At 33.0% G+C, this 19888-nt stretch overlaps 2 protein-coding genes and 1 long non-coding RNA gene across 8 annotated transcripts; 1 reads left to right on the top strand and 2 right to left on the bottom strand.

Moving 5' to 3' along the window:
• Window positions 1-1656: 1656 nt before the first annotated feature.
• LOC130806229 (sialyltransferase-like protein 2) lies at window positions 1657-8664 on the bottom strand. 2 transcript variants are annotated; one of them, XM_057671229.1, is made up of 13 exons: window positions 8386-8664; window positions 8183-8313; window positions 8029-8102; window positions 5743-5832; window positions 5543-5620; window positions 5178-5278; window positions 4417-4609; window positions 4249-4339; window positions 4111-4175; window positions 3524-3678; window positions 3333-3414; window positions 2629-2738; window positions 1657-2198 (listed from the first exon to the last, which is right to left on the bottom strand). In XM_057671229.1, the coding sequence occupies exons 2-13, from the start codon at window positions 8268-8270 to the stop codon at window positions 2012-2014; spliced, it is 1314 nt and encodes a 437-aa protein (XP_057527212.1). In that variant the 5' UTR covers window positions 8271-8313; window positions 8386-8664; the 3' UTR covers window positions 1657-2011. The 2 variants fall into 2 exon arrangements, with proteins under 2 accessions (XP_057527212.1, XP_057527213.1); XM_057671230.1 differs by lacking the exon at window positions 8386-8664 and adding an exon at window positions 6417-6509 and having other exon boundaries at window positions 8183-8238.
• Window positions 8665-12003: 3339 nt separating this feature from the next.
• Window positions 12004-16448, bottom strand: LOC130806573 (uncharacterized). Of its 5 annotated transcripts, none has more exons than XR_009040327.1 (3): window positions 16254-16448; window positions 12907-16138; window positions 12004-12225 (listed from the first exon to the last, which is right to left on the bottom strand). It is a non-coding gene; the product is annotated as an uncharacterized LOC130806573 (long non-coding RNA). The 5 variants fall into 5 exon arrangements; XR_009040325.1 differs by having other exon boundaries at window positions 12004-13706; window positions 13804-16138; XR_009040324.1 differs by having other exon boundaries at window positions 12004-13888; window positions 13975-16138.
• A 1710-nt stretch (window positions 16449-18158) lies between these two features.
• LOC130805065 (uncharacterized) lies at window positions 18159-19887 on the top strand. The gene is made up of 2 exons (XM_057669681.1): window positions 18159-18424; window positions 18949-19887. Exons 1-2 carry the CDS (start codon window positions 18184-18186, stop codon window positions 19539-19541), a joined length of 834 nt encoding a protein of 277 aa, XP_057525664.1. The 5' UTR covers window positions 18159-18183; the 3' UTR covers window positions 19542-19887.
• Window position 19888: the final 1 nt, after the last annotated feature.

Below are 19888 nucleotides of genomic sequence, written 5' to 3'. Positions count from 1 at the left end.
ACTTAATCCGAACGAAGTTTAGATCGAATTGCTATAAACCTGAACCAATTTTTTACATAGAAGTATGATTGACTCATATTCAATCATCTATTAGTTATTCTAATAAAGTCATATATATTTTAATAAAATAAATTTTATAAATACATGTTTTCATATATTTAGAGTTAATAATCAATGGTCAAGGTTTATTTAACTACTTTTAATCGAATTAGATGAAAATTGATAGAACTTTATAATTTTAATTTCCGGTCAAACAAGTAAAAGTAACAATGTAATAATAATCACTAATTGATTTGCATTTTCACTATTTTGCTTAAGTAAAGGAACCTTATCATCAATTAAAAAACCCAATCCTTAAACATCGCCACCCTTTTCATTTTATCGCCACCCCCCTCCAAATGAAATTACAAATTTGCCCCTGATTTTTAAAAAATTACAATTTTGCCACTCTCTACAAATTTCTTAATAATAATAATAATAATAATAATAATAATAATAATAATAATAATATCAATAACAACAATAATAATAATAATTAAGTTTTTATATTCTTCAAAAAGAATATAAATAAAATTAATAATAATAACAGTAGTAATAATAATAATAATAATAATAATAATAATAATAATAATAATAATAATAATAGCAATAATAAAATTAAAATTAATAATTATTATTCAAAAAGAAAAAAAAATTTGAATCGCTCAGAACCGGGCGATTGGACCCCGGGGTCCAATCGCCCAATTTTGGGCGATTCATATTATTTTATTTTTTATTTTTTTTTAACCGGGGCGATTCAAATTTTTTTTTTCTTTTTGAATAATAATTATTAATTTTAATTTTATTATTATTATTATTATTATTATTATTATTATTATTATTATTAATTTTATTTATATTTTTTTTGAAGAATATAAAAAAGTTAATTATTATTATTATTGTTGTTATTGATATTATTATTATTATTATTATTATTATTATTATTATTATTATTATTATTATTATAAATAAGAAATTTGTAGAGAGTGGCAATTTTGTAATTTTTTAAAAATCAGGGGCAAATTTGTAATTTCATTTGGAGGGGGAGTGGCGATAAAATAAAAAGGGTGACGATATTTAGTAACTCCCTTAAAAAATGACTAATAACTTAATCTGATACTGACTCGATCAATAGTAATTAGTAATTCGCAATTCGTAGCCGAATTCTATTTGAAAAATACCTAAACCCGATCTGTACCTAGTAAAACCGAACCAATTATTAACCGATGTCAACCCGAGGCCGATTGAAACTCGACAAGAACTTTAACCGACACCAACCTGATGCTAACCCGATAGTTCGAATAACCGATCTTCAACCGAACCGTGACTAACCGACCCAACTCGAGTATGACCCGTCGCAACACGCATCCGAGATACAACCGAATAGAATGACACCCGTCCGAAACTGACCCGATCATCCGAATGAATTAGTGAGGTCAAAAGTTATTAGCTGGTCAATTCTAATCAGCTAAGGTACCTGATACTCACTAAGACCCCTAACATACAAAACGAAAAATTTTCATACTCTAAATCAATCTCTTACTCCTACGTTATCGATGACAAATAACTACCATGTCTCCACATCTTACTTTCGAAACATTGGAGTATTCAACATGGTTCAAGCAAATTGTGTATATGTTGTTAATATTGAATCTGAGTACAGCATAATTTGCAAATAATCAAAATAAATTCAATTTTAATGCTAAACAATGTTAGTGACCTCAGAAATCAATTACATGCTGTTTATCCTGGAAGCTAATCTGTTATCTTAAGTAACTATAGCAAATATAAACAAAATGACAGGTTTCATTTCCATTCACCAGCTGTTATGCTTCACATTTGATTACAAAAATGGCCTCCAAAACTTCAGAATGCTCAATAGCAGTTGATTCGCATGATTCTCGTGTTCTTCCAACATTTAAGAGGTTCTGCTAAATGATCAGTCCGTGGCAGATAAAGTTTGGCAGCAGAATCAGGGTACTGTGCAAAGTAAGCCATGCCCAATATTATGTTCTAAGGGATACATTGTTGCACCTTTGACGTACCTTTGATGTTCAAGTGCTGCCTTGCGGAGGCCCTTTAGAGGTTTGCGATTAACTTGCTGCTTCTTCACTATTGAACATTGACCTAGTGGATCAGAGGAGCCTGCTCCAACCCTCCTGTAAAAGGTGCAAATAGTTAGTAGGGGAGAACTTCTCAATATATTAGCAGCGAGTAACGCAGCCTTCGACCCATTTGTTTTACAATGATCCTCAAGGTAGCCAATGTAGTTATCAGAAAAAATGGTATGATGATTGATGAAGTAGCAGTAACATTGAGAAAATTTTTAGTATTTAAATGTCTTTTCATAAACATGAATAGCCCTAATAATAAGAGCTTTATTTTTATATAGATAGAATCCAAGGCATAAGCTCAATGTCATATGATTTGCTAATCTTCTTGCAATTTGCAAATAGAGGAGCGAATTATGGTCCGTTTTTGGCTAATTTCAGGCCATTTTGAGCGAATCGTGAATTCAAATGACAAATTAGTAGTATGAGCTGGAATATAATCAACGTGCAGAAAAGAACAGGCAGGCGATTTACTTACGCCAATATCTTTTCAGCTGCAACCCTTGCAGCAGACACAATACTAGAACTGGGAAGCCACTTCACAGCACGGTTTGGCTCAGCGCGCAGTGGAGAATGGATTTTGATCAGCTACAGATAGTATAGCAAAAAAAAAAATCAATGACAATTCTATCTGTTTTAAAAAGACTGAAAACACTTCTTTCCTCTTTTCCTTAGCTTAGTGTAAAATAAGCATAAAAGCCCCATTAAGATGCAAAAGTTTCAACAAGACAGTTCAAATTCTAATAGCTTTCAAAAACTGAACATGACGAAATTAACACTATGTTTGGATAAAAATTTAGGAGGGAAAGAAAAAGAAAGGAACAGAAGGAAGGGAAGGGAAGGGAAAGAAAAGGAAGGGGAGAGAATCATAAGAAAAGCTCCCTTTCTATGTTTAAGAGGGAACGGAAAGGAGAGGAAGAGAAAAACCATTTTCCTTCCAAATCTTTATGGGAGAGATTTAGCCTTCAACAAAATCAAAGGAACCAATCCCTTCAAATCCCTCCTTCCAAATCCCTTTCCACCAAATTTGTCATCCTACAAAGGAAAATGTATCTCTCCAAATTCCTCCATTTCCTTTACTTCCAATTCCTTCGATGCAAACAAAGTATAACATCAGTGTGGTTCATGCTCTATTCACATTTTAATATAGAAGAAAATAAGATAAAAGCACATGATACTCACACCCAAGCATTCCATCATCTGGTAGTATGCTCGGCCATGTAGAGGAGTATGGCCTCCACGAGATTCAGAGAAATATCTAGTCCTGAGATTGTTAACAAAAGTCGATCAAAGGAAGAACTCGTGCACTTCCATTTCCACTACAATAACAAATTGGAAACTTATAATAATGACAGCATGATTATCAGTATTACCATTCTTCATATCCTGGATCAACTGTGAAACCATAAATATCTACAGTATCACATACAGAGAGAGCAAACTCCAGTGCCTTAAGTCCTGTTCCTTTAGCTGATGAACCAAAAGACGTTCCTAGCATGAGATATACAGGGTTAAGAATTGGAACTTCCTGCAAAAGGAATTGAAAGGGATTTAAAACAAAAACTCAGTCAAGATAGCTCCAGATAGCGAGGGGATACTAGTTATCGAAGTGAAAAAATCATGAAGGTTTTTGACATCTCATAATAAGCATCACTCTACTAGTTTTCATGCAAGCAATCCGACCCTCTAAAGCACACTCCCATAGGCCATAGCTATTATCAAAAACAATATTACTCCTTGGCTAAACAACATAACGTTTTAAACAAAAGGATAGAATAAAACAAAAAGGAAATCCAGCCCCAGAAAAATTGCCAACCTCCCAAGTCTCTATGCATGGTCATGGAGAGATTATGGAGAAGAGCATTAAGCTCAATCTACAAATGACTAAGTAAATGAAGGTGCTGCAAGCCTGATGCTAATTAGGAAGCTCATAAAAGACAGAAAGCAGTGAAATACAAACCCGTATCATTTTGCTCATTATATCATGAATAGTTGTTTTAACGATCAAAGCTTCCTTTCCAGCATCTGTAACATATTCCAATAAGATCCCCTATAAGAGTAATAGATAGGCTTCAAACAAGTGAAGTGGAATCAGTACCATACAGCTCAGCAACTTTATCTAGAGCTTTAGCAGACCCTCTATTTAGAAGGCGGAATGTACTCTTTGAACCTACATACTCAGAGTAGTTCTGCAGCACAACGAAGAAATCAAGTGTTAGAAAATGCAAAATCAAAGATCAAGTACAAAGTATAGAAGCCTCAAAACCTGAATAGGTGCACCGTTCTGTCGGAAAACAGCATCAAAAGAGTCTATCTCCTTGCCAAACTTGGTTTTCAGAAGATCCGCAGAGTTACCTACAACAGCACACCGATGATACTGCTTGGGGTAATATGGTGGAGTCAGAGGAAGAACCAGAGAGAGTTTCTCCATGCAAAGAGACTTATTTTGACAATTATTCCTGCAACTCAAAAATATCATGTTGAACTGACCAGATGTTGCATGACAGAAGCTACACGGTGAAGAACCTTACATAAACTTATAACACAGGTGTATACAGAGATATATGCATTGTATATATTAAGTTAGCCAAGGTTCATGAAAATGGAAATAATGCGACACCATAAGCAAACAGTAAAACTCTTCTATACTAGCACTTTAAGAAGGGGAAAAACTTCCAAAAAAGGGGAAAAACTATATTTAAGAAGGTTAAAAGTATAACAAACAATAAACTTAATATGACTTTTTATAAGATAACACACCTTAATTGAGAAAGTCAACTATTACGAAATAAAACTAAGTGAATTTCAAGTTTTTGGGCACTTGAATTGAGAAGCACTGTGTTTTCATTAACTTTGGATACCCTCATAGACGCTTAAATGGCCATTGCCCTTTAAGGATATGCTAACATAAGGGACCAAGATCCAGAAACACTTTTGTGTGGAGTCTCCCACTTCCTGATAAACAAACCCACCCATAACACTCAAGTATTCAAGGTAGCAGATACAAATTGCGTAATGAGTACTTACAGTTGGATTCCCTTGTTGATCCTTCTCCATGCATAATCCTCCCATCCATTGGGCAAAGCATCAATGTACTCCTTTGTCAAGACTGTTGTACTATTTCTAACCTGAGAAATACCGCTCACTAAATAATAGATCAATGAGAAGCAAAACGTAGCAGAACCATGAAAGTTCTCAACAAATTGTCACAAAAAACCAATAGCCAATACGAAATATTATATAATATAATCGAATAAAAAAAATGTAAATTACAAAGAGAAAGTGGATTCAGTTTTTAAAAAGTATCTGTTAAGTCATCACTGTGCTTGAATTCTTTCTAAACCCTTTCTTTTTGTTTATAGATTCAATGATACATGAGTGATCCAGCTCACCTGTTCCCAAGTTGCCACAGCTTCACAAATATTGAACTCATGAGACAAGCCTTCAGGCTCCTTTGTTTTAGGATCACTCTGTAGAAATTAAAGGCAATCGAGAAACAAACTCTTAGCTCTAAAATAATAATAATGATGATAATCACATGTGCTAGAGGCACATGGATACAAAATCATCTCAGATCAACAAATAGACATACCCACTTGGAAACAGTATCGTCAGGAAATTTCATCGCAACTTGGCAATAATCTTGCTGAAATATAGCTTGCAAACCTAACCCATTAGCATTCTGCAATAATTAAAGAGGAGACACACAAATGAATAACAAATGCCAAAAAGAATCAACTCGGTAACAGTCTGAAACATACCATATACCATAGTGAACCCAATGAAAAACCTTACTATTTATTTAGTACAAATTCTTGTATGAGACGGTCTCACCGTGAGACGTCCTCATACTTAGATTAAATAGCCAAATAATTAGAAAATTTTAGCATAATGGGTCTTTTGTATGGACTCTTCTCACGGTGAGACGGTCTCATACAAGAGGGGCTGTTTATTTAGGTGGTTTTTAGTTAATTACACTAAAAGTTCAGAAAATAGCAGCCAACAAAGTTTTAAAACAAAAAAACAGGTTATCAAAACTCTTATAAAAACAAAACTCTTATAAAAACTCCATGTACAAGTGAACAATGTCAACTCATAAAATACTGGAGTGTATTACAATGAAAGCAAGAACTAATGAGTTTTTCGAAGATATTTGAGGATGGATTTGACATTCTAGACTTTTCCTTTCTAATACATGGATATATTTTCATCAAGAACTAGCAGATGATGAAGATTTGTTGCTAGAAGATTTAACATGTCTCTTACCAGTAGGTGTACATATACGTGAACCACCTGAGCTTGAGGCAATATAATAGCTATTAAGTATTAAGGGTCAATCCTGCTTCCTGTGTTGTTCTACTGCAAATAGAGATGTCAATCTGAGCTCAACTACAATAGATTGTCTAAAGTTTGAATGGATTTTTTCATTGTGTGTAAAACTGGATGGTTTTAAAACTATTGTTTCAGTCCACAAAAAATATTGCCAAATACTGGAATCAAGTAGCAACCAAATACTTGACATGACGGGATTTCTATAGCCAATATATGCACCATTTAATGATAACAAAAAGGTTTTTATGACCACATATTTTCATTGGAAATCTTTTAATTGCTTTATAGAGGAAAAAGCAATGCAGCCTTAATCCCAAAGAATGGGGTTCACTATGAACCAGAAATGTATCTCATACCAGTCTAGCTAGTCCTATATGCTCTTGCAGATTCGATTTCTTCAAATTCATCTTCATTTTCGGCTTTCAAGTCATTTTGAGCCTCTATTAACTTTCCCGTTTCTTTGAATTCATTTTAACTCCTTGCATCCAAGCATCTTCGGCCGTTCTCTACTTCTTCAAAAGTTTTTATAATTTCGGCTCCCCCTTAACTGTGTCTTGTTAGAGTTGTAGTACATGGCCAAAGCAGAGAAGTCCAATCGCCCTCATCTTATTCTCAATATGTGCAACTCCCAACTATCTTCATTCCGAATTCTATGCCACAGTGTATGTCCACTCATAAACCTCAACAAACCCCATTTTCTTAGTCTAATCCTTTTTGAAAAACATCACACTAATGGCCATCCTATGTGATTTTTCCTTTATAACCTGAGTTATGTCGCTCCTAATTTCTACCTGCTCCTCTTCTCTCCGTAAGAGTACTTAAACTTAATCCCGTGAGTCATATATACGTCTTCAACAATCACATTCTCATTTTCCTCTTCTTGAGCACTAAAACAGACTCCATGTAATCAATTTAATCTTTCCAGTTTCTGACCTCTTTGTCCATATCTCTAAAGCAGGTAAAAATTCATACACTAGTTTTGGTCACTGAAGTCATTGTAGGCTTGTATAGGCTATTATTTTTTTGATTTCCCCTTTGCCATACTTATTAAAAAATGATTATAGCGTATAGCAATTAAATTTCACTTTTTGATTGCAACAGAGTTAAAATTTCGAGGCAATTGTCTTAAAGTTAGGTATTATTACTGTATAATTTTGTTAAAAGTTGGGTACTTTATGGAATAATGTTTTTAGTTGAACAGGCATAAAAAAGGAGATAATTGAATTCTTCGACTGAAGAATCCATGAAAATTAACTGGTAGCTTGATTTCCAAGGTTGTCGCATGTGATTTTTTGTGGCGAATTAGGTATTAGCATTTGGAAAGAAAAACTGGCCGATTTACTCGGATAGTAGAAATTTAACTTACAATCTCGCACATGGCCCAAAAAGATTAGGGTCAGATCACACATAAATTAACAAGCTGGAAAGCAACCATTTCATGATATGAGAGTATGCACAATTTAACAAGTTGGAAAGAAACCATTTCAGGATTGAAATAAGCAAAAATAAAGATCGAAAAGCGCAAAGAATAACCAAAAAGGCTCACCACACACTGTTGAAAACTACTCTGAAGAGCTTGTAATGCCTCCAAATCTTGACCAGAAAGATGTACACTTGGATCTACAAAAAAACCCAGAACTTTAATTGTATCGCAATACTACAAATGCAGCTGAGGGGAGTGCAGAGAAAGACAAAATTACCTGTGTTTGAGATTCCAGTGATGTAAATGAGAATGATCGACAATCCAGAAGCTAAAACTAGCAGTAACCCAAAAGGTAGAAGCCTCATCTTTCATATAACTTGGTAAAGAAAAAATTGAATCGATATATACCTATGAAACACAAATCTCAACATAATTACCCGAAGATCTTATCATTTTATGAAAGTTCGTAGAACAACTTACCTTGGAGACGCCTAAAAACACTGATAGCTTCAAGATTTGATCTAATAGTTCAAAGATAATATGGACAAATTGGAAAAGGTAATCATGAATTGATTTCTGGACGAATTGCACCAGCAGTCACGAATTGGGAGTTTTCAATACAGGAAGTAAACCAACTCGAGAAGAGTCGAAGAGAGTAGCTTTCGAGTATTGTTAAAAAATGCAAACCGCATGACTATAGGGTTTATTAGTGATGATCAAAACATTTTTAAAATCCACACGGTAATCTGAGATTTATTCAAATAAACTTTTGTAATTTTTTTCTTTATAAAATGCTTAAAAACATTAATTTAGTAAGGATACCTCGATTTTAAGATTGAGTACCTCGTAACACTCTCCAAATATCACATTTTCCTAACCTTAATCCCCAATTTCTCTAAATACCCTAAGTTTCTAATCTTAATTTCCTAAATTTGAAACACAAATTTATCGAAACTCATCTCTAAAAATCACATATTCGAGCTCTCAGCTGCTGGTGGATGAAGGTCGAAAGCTTCTGCCCCAATTTCGTTTGGTTTACCCAATAATTTTTGTTTGGTTTAGCAATCAAAACTAAGATTTGTGTTTTGGGGGAAAAAATGTGATTTGAGGGAAAGATGAAAAAAATAGCATTTATGTTGTGTTGTATATAGGGCTGAACACGGTCCGGTCTGGTCCGGTTTGACAGAAAAATCAGACCAGACCAGAAATTCCGGTCTGGAAATTTTTCAGACCAGACCAGACCAGTCAAGAGACCAGACCGGACCAGACCAGACCGTTCTAGAACTGTCTGGTCTGGTCTGGTCTACGGTTTTTTTAAATTTTTTTTTTTAATTTTTAATTTCTAAAAACTGCATTGGAGGATCTTGTTGAGGTTAAAATGGAGAGGGGCAGAGGGCATCACTAGAGGAACTGGAAAGGAGCTACTTTGTGAAGGTTGGTTTCATCACAGAGCAACAATTGCCTCTTGAAGAAGCTGCTATGAAAGGAAGGGATCATCTTTCTTGGGAGGAGGCAGAAGAACTTGCTTCTCAAGAAGAAGCTTGTAAGGCACAACTAGACCAACTTCACTACACATGGAACCAAAATGTCTGAATACATCTGGAAATTCAAAGAATTGTTGAATGATCTAGATTTCTTTGCTTGGAAAATTGCAGTTATGGATTTTATCCTTGATTTGATCTTTAATGATGTCTCTTCATCTATTGATCAGAATTTGGGTATGGATCAGCTTATTGATGCCATCACGAGTAGTTGCCCACTTGCCTTAATCCCCTAAAATATGATTTTAATACGGTTTTCCGGTCCGGTTTGGTTTGAAAATTTTAAAATCGGGACCGGACCGTAAACCGTTTAAAAAAAAAAAAAACGGACCAGACCATTTAGACCGTAGACCAGACCAAATATTTAAATTACGGTTTGGTCCGGTTTGGTTTACGGTTTAGACCAAACCATGTTCAGCCCTAGTTGTATAAGCTTCTGAAGCAATGAGTTGTAGTTAAAAGGGTTTTATACGCATACAACAATCATTGAATACACTAAATTAACGTTTCCAAACGTTTTATAGGTAAAAAGGTCATAGAGGTTTATTTGGTAAACCTCAGGATTAACAAGTAAATTTTAAAAAAACATTGGTTACCACGTGGAAAACCCAATAACTCGGGGTTATACCACATGGAATTTTCCTTTTTTTTCTTAGTCTTTAAACGTTGCCACTTTTATCATTATGTTGCCATCTTTTTTCAATGCAATTACTAAAATGCCTTTAAATCTATTTTTAATTATAAAATCAATCATTATTATTATTAAATAAAATTATTAATGATAATTAAATGAAAATAAAAAATATTAATTTTAAAAAAGAAAACAATTTTTGAAAATCGAAAAATAAACCTAATCACATATGCTGGAATTTAATACATGTTCACTCTTTTAGATATAACTTTTAATTGGAAAATCACATTCATACAACATTTGCGGCATTAGAACCTAAACTTTAAGATCTTTCCAATGATATATTATATGCCCGATTCCGATAACCGAGCGAGAAATGACGATCATTTAAAGTTTGTTTGTGCTGAAATTTGATACATGTTCAATCTTTTGGCCATTACTTTTAATAAAAAAATCAAATTAATGTAAGGTTTGTGGCATTAGAAACTAGACTTCAAGAGTTTTCTAACGATTTTTTATATGCCCAATTCCAATAACCGAGCGAGAAATCACGACCGTTTAAAGTTTGCAATGATTTTTAATCTATGCAGTCGCGTAAAACACGCGACTGGACCGCGGTTGAGTCGCGTAAAATACTTGACAGGACCACGGTGGAGTCTCATGTTATACACGAATATACCGCAGTCCAATCGCGTGGTTTATGCGACTATACCGCGGTTTTTACGCGACTGGATGTACTAAAAATCACTACAAACTTAAAACGGTTGTCATTTATCGCTCAGTTATTGGAATCGGGCATATAATATATCTTCTCTTGAAGTCTAGTTTCTAATGCCGCAAACGTTTCATTAATTCTATTTTTCTATAAAATGTTATAGCCAAGAGATTGGACATATATCAAATTTCTACACAAGCAAACTTTAAATGATCGTCAATTCTCGCTCGATTATTGGAATTGAGCATATAATATATCGTTGAAAAGATCTTGAAGTCTAGGTTCTAATTTCACAAATATTGCATTAATGTGATTTTTCTGTCGAAAGTTATGACTAAACAGTGGACATTTATCAAATTTCAACACAAGCAATTTTTTTTGAAATTAACGATCGTTATCGATGCTTATCAAATCATTTTGGTGATCATTTTCATTTGGCATAGTGTGTCGATATTGAATTTTAGTTCGGTAAGTATTTTTAGAGAGATATTAGAGAGATGACGTTATGAAAAGTCATTAAGGACAAACTTGAAAATTCATTTATAAAGGATGACGGCACAACGAAAAAGGTGACAACTTTTAAAAATGTCTTTTTTATCATCGAAATAGCCTCATTTTCTTCGCCTAACCTATAAAATGTACTTTTTTATTTTCACTCTACTTATAATTAAGGTTGTTCTAATAGAATTGAGAAAGTAATAATTTTAAATTAGTTTAAATCTTGTGTCAATTAAAGATATTACTCCTTCCTTCTGATTAAATGCAAATGAAAACAACATAGCGATTAAGAATATGTTGAATAGGTTAAACTGATAAAATAATTTTAAAATATGAACTAAAGAATATAAAAAGTAAAAATGCGTAAAAGTGATGAGAGTATAAAACCATATCTCATTGGTGGAAAAAAAAGTTATTATATTGTTATGGAATAAAAATAGGTCTTATGGTGATTAGTAAAAGAATGATGTAAATATTTTAGTTTATTTCAACCCTATTCATTTGTGTCTCATTTAGATCAGTCAAGATTGATGGTACACAACTTAACTAATACTCCCTACTATTCAGCCAAACTGTTCCATTTGACTTTTCACGGATTTTAAGGTGAGTTAAAATGGGACCGTAAGGGTAGGAGAGAGAGTGATGTTATGGGTTTTTAATGAATTGATTAAGAAATTAATGATTCCCTCCAAATTTGAAAATACTTGTGTGCATTTAAAAATGGTGAATATTTTTCACCTTCAAAAGTCGTTAATTTTTTTTATTAACCGAAAATTACATAGTTCGGGTTAATAATCAAAAATACATACGTCCTACAAATAGGTCCTACAAATACATTACATACTTAATCCGAATAATAAAGAAAATTACATAGTTCAACTACTTAATCTCGGATAGCCTTCTCAATTCTTCAACAGCTTTGGTGTAGTTCGATTCTTCAACAGCAAGTACACCAGTAGTTAAGAAGATTTTTGGGAGCAACAACAATGAACAAAACAACCAACACAGAGAACGAACACCAATTTTGGGAAGAACAGAACATCAAGAATGAACATGAACAGCAACCACAATCAACATCATTTTGGGAAGAACAGAACAGCAAGAACGAACACCAACACAGCAAGTTTCAACATGAACAGCAACCCTCACAATAAAACAGCAACACAGAGAAGAAAGCCATTTACCATGTGAACCTTGAAAATCATGCGTTTTTTGGACAATTTTTGAGATCTTGAAAATGGGATGTGTTTGTACTCATGCTTACATGAATGAAAAAAGTGGTTGTTTTTACAAAACTCTTAGAAAATTGTCATTTTTATTGTGAAATCATTGAGCAAAAAACGAACATGTATGCGCTTGAAGTTTAGGAAAACAATCCAAACCCCCTTTTTTTGTTTTTTTTAGTGGAAAAAAAATTACTCTCACTTGAAGATCATTGAGCATGTGAAAATAATGCATCGAAAAACCCTAAAAAGAAAAATCATCATCACTCAGAACGCAACCACAACAACAGAAACATACTCGAAAATGGCCCAAGTTTGTCAATCCAATTTTCATCCTCACAATCAGTGTTAGAAAAAACAGCATCAATAGAAGAATAATCACGATCAGGATACAGATCAGGCTTAGGAGTGTAAATGGGTTCACCCTCAGAGTCTTGTTCTCTACCCCATTTTGGATCTGTCTCAACTGAAGAGCATTCATCGTCATAATACTTAGGGTTTGTTAGAGGCAATTTGGGGATTTTGAGAGGGGAAACATCAAGAGAGTTAAGGTTCTTCAGAGGTGAGTTAATGGGCGATTTAGAGTTCTTGAAAGGGGAGGTTGTGGGAGATTTAGGGTTTTCCATGAACACAAAAGTAAGAACTAACAAAGAAAAACGCAAAAGAGAAAAGAAGGAGAAGAAACAACAACCAGAAAAACACGATGAAGGAAATCAGAGAACCAGATTTAGGGTTCTAAGAAAGAAGAACAATGGAGAAACAGTGGAGAGTGAAGAACACGAGAACATAAAAGGAAGCGGAATGGGCTAGGGTGGGTAAGTTAGGGTTTAAATTGGAGAGAAGGATTAATTGTTGTTTAGATTAGAATGGTGTAATTGATTATTTAGGATAAAAAAAAGAGTAAATTAGTTGAGTTTAATAAGGGTATAAAAGTAAATAGGTTAAGTGAAGTAAGGTTATAAGGGTAAAAATAATACCAAAAATAGAAATGGGACATTTAGGATGACTTGACCTTAAATGGAAATATGACACTTTGGCTGAATAGGAGGGAGTATATTTTTATGGAATGAAAGTGTAGTAGGTTTTATCCAACCATGGTGACTTGTGAAATTAATAAAAGAAGTAAATTATTGTAGAATACAAATTCTTGCGAGAAATGGTTTTTTTGAGAGACCATCTTTAGTTAGACCGGCCTATAAAGTAAAATGTAGAGTAAGTTACTCGACGGACATTAAGAATATTGTAAGTAGGCATTTAAAATATAGTAAGTATTGCATGCTTAATGCTTACTAGGTGGGCATTAAGGATATAGTAAGTAGGCATTAAGGATGATGTAAATAGGCATTAAGGATGATCCAAGTAGACATTAAAGATACTGTAAGTAGACATTTAAGGATAATGTAAGTAGGCATGAAAGAAATTGTAAGTATATTAGAAATATAAGGCAATGGAACTCCTTACTTTGTAGATTACCAAATGGACACCTTGAAGATAGGTTGCGACAATCAAAGAAGTCGCTCAAAAACTTGATATGAGTAGAAGGCGTTCTTGCACTTTCCAACTGTGATATTGAAACAGCCCAGACTAACATAAATAGTATAATAATACTATCCGCAACACAGCAGAAGACTTATAGTGGTCTGGACTGAATCCGACCTGTGATTCGATGATCACAGCAAACTAATATCAAAGTTATTTAAAACTTTTTACCTAACTAAGAAAATACTATTTACAAAATATTATGAAATTATTACAATTTAATTTACGAATAACTAATTTACAAAATGTATTTCCAAAAGAAGTCCTCGCCTCGCCCGTAACACATAATACATGTAGGCATCCTTTCCATCACAGAGCTAACCTAAAAATGGATCTATCCCCGTAAGGAATAAGCCCCATCAAAGACTGTCAACAATTGAATTGTTGAGTAATCCAACCAACTACTATATATTATATACAAGTCGTTAACAGACATCTTCAAATAAATTCTTTATTTGCTCAATTGGTAACTCTTTATAAAAGATTAATTTATTAAAACCCAAACTCTTTTAAAAGACTTTTTGGTATCGACATAAATACGACTAAGAACCTTTGGTTCATAGTAAATCAAAATACGACTATAACTTTACAAGTTTATAGCGAAAATCAAAATGCGGCTATTACTTTACAAGTCAATAACGAAACAATAAGACAAATGAAACATATGGTTTCATTTGCGAATCAAACAAAACTTTATATACCAAACGTATTTATTCAAATCTCATATTAAAACAATGATATTAACAACGCTTAAAAATGTGGGAATATATGGACCGTCAGGAAGTAGGCTCGATCTAAATCCTCGGAACACGGGTGATCGTCATCACCGAAAATACGGTTCTTGCAAGAACGAAACGGAATCGGGGGCTCGAGACCGATTCGAATAACCGTTACCTATTATCAAGCTATAGGATTTCACAATAATCCGGAAATAAATATTCGTTGCCAATTCCCAAAAACGGACATTTTTCAATGTTGAACATTTCAGTATAAAACGAATCAAAAAATCACTTGATTTTCTTTGAAATCAATAACCATAACTCATTTTCATAGTACAATATTTTTGAAAGCTCATATTTATAAAGCTATGAACATACAAAACATAATTTTGATCAAGGACTAGAAGCAAAGTCAAACGAAGTTAAAATCCAAAATTTCGAACACCAAAAATCAAATTAGAAAACCAAAGAATTCAATTGATGCATTTGAACAAACACCTTGTGTACATCAACTTATAACGCCAAAAGATAACAATCCAAGCTCCCTTTTTCATCACCATTAATAATACTCAACAAACTCATACTATCCATAATTACCCAATAAAGAAACTTAAAATAATCTTAAACACTTGATTAAAGAAATACCCAATTGCAATCCCAATTTGAACAATTAATCTCATGATTAGTTATTCTCGATTTTTATGACAGTCTGTTAGTATTTTGGTCATAACTCTCTCATACGAACTTATTTGGGGGCTATTCAAGTGGCCACGCAACCCTGACTCAGAGCTCTACAATTCTTATGAAGACACTAAAACCCAGAAACAATCAAAACAGCCCCGAAAATGGCAAAACAGAAAGCTTATTGTTGATTTTTATGACAGCCTATTAGTATTTTGGACATAACTCCCTCATACGAACTCATTTTGAGGCGATTCAAGTGGCTACCTGACCGCAACTCGGAGCTCTACAAATCTTATGAAGACACCAGAACCCAAAAATAATCACAACTAACCCGAAAATGACCAAAACAGAATACTCTGTTTCTGTCAATATCCAAAATACTAAATTTATACTAGAACCCAAACACCCAAACAACCAATACTAATCAACACCAAAGACAACCCAATTACTAATTGAATTCATAAACTCATCTTAAATTTAAGTTGCTTAAATTTGAATCAAATATCCAAATTGAATCCACAAATACTAAACTACTTTAAAACATTCAAATATCAATTTAAGGCCCTATTAGCCATTAGATTAATATACAAGTATGAATTCAAGAACACATAAAGAAAACTTACTCTTACACAAAAGAGATGGAGATGTTGATAATTAGATGTGTCCTCCTTCTTCTACAATAGCTAGAATCATCAAAACACTTTAATTAGATTCTAGTTTCATAAAATTTGAGTGAAAATTTTCTGAAATTGAGATTGAGGGTTTTCAATGTAAAACCTTTTACTTAGATTTACTTACACTATTAATTTGAGAAGATGAAGGTTGGTAAAATTTCAGACTTTTGTTCCACTTTATGAAGAAATAAAGGTGGAGTTTCTTTGAGAAGCTATGTAGAAGGTGATAATGGTATGAAGAAAAGAGTAGAGGAAGTACACAGATTATATAACTTAGGGGAAGGGATTTTATTTTGATGAGTAATATTGAGAGGTGTGAGTCATAGGTCATAGTGGCAAAACGTGGGTGATTTACTTCCTACTCATACTTATAATATACCCATATTTTTCATCGTATGATTTATTTTGTCCCCAAAAATAATAAATCTGATATCTAAAAATTGTAGTAAAATTTTACTTGTAAAATGACAAACTCATTTTACTTATTAAAATAGTAATTTTTAGCAAAGACGTTTTTATAACTGTTTCAGATATTTCTCCCACAAAGGTGCTTGGGATGATAAATGAAATTTACAATGAGATACAATCTACACAACAAAATCCTAGTACAAGGAAATTGCAATAGTAAATATAAGTTTTATAGTGAATTATAAACTTTGATGATATTGAGAGTTAATTACTCTCTCAATATTATCTCGTGAAAGAAAGAACAAAAATGAGAGTATTCTTAAAAGAGAAATCATAAATGATATGGAAAATGGGATGAAATGTCCATTGGCATGCAACCTCTATTTATAGAGCAATACATCAAACAACACTTCCTTTTGAAACAAAAGTGTTTCACCAATCAAAACTTATGAATCAAAGTAATGTTTCACCAAGTAAAGCTTATGAATCAAAATAATAATTCAAATCCTTTGAGGTATTTAATTGGACTTATAATATATTTATTTTAGTCCCACTACTATACTAAGTATGTAGTATATACAAATTTAGGTCTATATACTTTAAATTTTTAACAAAGTAGACAGTATGAATGATGTAATTAATCAGACATTAAAAACACAATACATAGGTATTAAGTTTTAATTGGCTGAGCTTGAGAGACAAATGTGGGAGAAACCGGCTGATTATAGAATTGGTCCAAAGAAACAAGAACAATACACGCTACGTTCTCCTTTCAACACTTGGAATTAGGATTAGGTTGTACACCGTCGTTGTCACCTACTCCCCGTGCTAACCTACATCCTTTCTTATTCTTCGTTAATTTTAGATAAATCTCAATTTTTTCAGCAAATCAATAAATAAATTGATCTTTTAATATAAAAATACAGCAAAAAAATTTATAAGACACATGCTTCTAAATTATAGTTAACTTTAATTATTGATATAAAATAGTGATGAGAATAATTTACAGTGTAATTTCTATAATGATAAAATTTTAATTATAAAGATACCCTTTATTTATAAATTTTAATCATCATCTAATACCATCAGTAAATACAGTAATGCATGTATTGAATTTTATGAAGACAATAATATTTTAAAGTAGAATAAGTATAAACATTAAAAAAATTGTATCAAAATTACACTAGATTTTTATTATCATTTCATTCACTAATACGGACAATCAAATGAACACTTTTGGCCCGTTTGGTAGGTGGTAATAAACGACGGTTATAAGAATGAAAATTAGTGTAATTTTGGTTGAAAAATTCCTTAGCTACATTGATGGTCATACTTGTCCAACTTTATTTATCTCATTTTTTCATAAAATTCCTTCCAATGTATTATAATTGAGAGATGTGGTATTAGGTAGTAATAAAAGTTTGTAAACAAAACAAAATTTTGTAATCAAAGTTTCATCACTATGGAAATGACATTAAACTTTTGATAAAATTTTTTACTATAAACTATTCTATTATCATTATTTGATATCCCTAACCAAATGGGCTGTTAAGGTAATAAAGCTCCGTCCAGCAAACAATAAAGTACACATAATACGTTATACATATATCTAAGATAATTAATCATAAAGAAGAAAGCTAAGGGTTATGAAAGGAGGCTCAAACTTGAAGCTGCTACCATGGCTGCTACTAGTAGCTATGGTAATGGTGTGCAACCACTCGACCGCTAATCAATCAGCGGTCGAGGGAGAAATTGGAGCTTCGTGGGCTAGTTGGGCGAAGAACAAGATTGGGGAGCTGATCGGGCTGAAACCTGGCTTTGCACAGCCCCTTACTTATACTAATACTAAGCCCGCTACTCAGATTATTAAAGGCTTTGTTAATATTGGTAATCAATCAACCCTTTTCCTTTATACGTGTTTCTTTTTTGTAAAATTTATTCCATAATAAATGTCTCTTGTTTGTAATAGCTTAAAGCACACATACTCTATGGCCTATATGTGCAAATATGCAATCTGTTTTTGTGCACCAAGAGCACCCTTCTATTGTGTTTCTATAGAAGTATTATTCTATTTCATTTTAATTTATTTCTTCGATTCGAGATTAAAAAGGATGGAGCTTTAGAAATGGAGGCGGATATAGAAATTTTTCACAAATATTTTTATAGGGCTGCGGACTTACTATGTTCTAAGGTAGGTCTGTCACTATTTAGAAGACAACTTATTATATCAATCATAGAGTAACTATTGTAATCTTACGGTCTCCCAATAAGATAGATTCTTATAAGGAGCTCCAACTAAAAGTAATTATATTAAGTACATAAGTAAATGTATTATTTTATTTAATTAGACTATTTATTTCATTTTAGCACTATTTTATGGTGAGAATTTGTGAAAACGTTTGTATGGGCAGGAGGTGGAAAAGCAGAGGAAAATGCACATGTAACAGCAAATAAAGAAATTCAGGAGACAAAAGAGAATGTATTTGAAGCCACCACTAAAGATTACACAATAGTTAAAGCTCTATCATTAAAGGATGCCTTTGTGAAGGGTGTACAAGCACTAAAAGCCAAGGCTCAACATTACATTAGAGAAGTATCAAACAAGGCTTCCAAGGTAAATCACCAAGCCCAACAACATATAACTGATAAGGCCCAAAAAGATGTCCAAGTAGTGAAAGAAAAAGCCCAAAACCACATTGAAGAAGTCTCAAACAAGGCCTCAAAGGTTAAAGAGTTAATGGGCCAAAAGGTGGACGAAGCAAAGGAGACAATGGCCCGTAAAGCGGCCCATATGGAGGCCCAAGACAACAAGGATATCGTCGAAGAAGATTCGAGTTGGGTGAGGGAGAAGGCAAAGAAAGGGTATGTAGTAGAAAAGGTAGCTAGTGATAAATTGTGTAGTGCAAAAGAGATGATGAAAAAGAAGGCAAGTGAGAAAGCTAAAGAGATAAAAGAGATGATTGCTACTCATTACACTTATGATGATCAAGATAATGAGCTCTAAAGTATTGTGATTAATGTACTTAATGCTTTTGTATGTCCAAAGATATTTTGGTTTAAGTTTAGGAGTTTATAATAGTGATAGTGTCTATGAATGAACATATAATAAAGGGTTACTTATAGGAGTAACAAGGGAGTATAATTGATTGTGTTTAATTTCACTTTATATGAGACATTATACTTATTATAGAAACACTATATAAGCAACTTAACTTATTGTATCCACCTTGATTACATGGCCCTACTCCAACTTCTTGACGAAGTTTATGCATATTTAGAAAAGATACTAAATGGTGAGAACGAGAATGTCATTTACAAGTAGATCTTTAAAGATTAAAACAAAAACGATAT

The sequence above is a fragment of the Amaranthus tricolor genome, chromosome 2 (assembly GCF_026212465.1).
Source record: "Amaranthus tricolor cultivar Red isolate AtriRed21 chromosome 2, ASM2621246v1, whole genome shotgun sequence".
Taxonomy (NCBI): Eukaryota; Viridiplantae; Streptophyta; class Magnoliopsida; order Caryophyllales; family Amaranthaceae; genus Amaranthus; species Amaranthus tricolor.
This window is presented reverse-complemented; position numbering and strand designations above follow the sequence as displayed.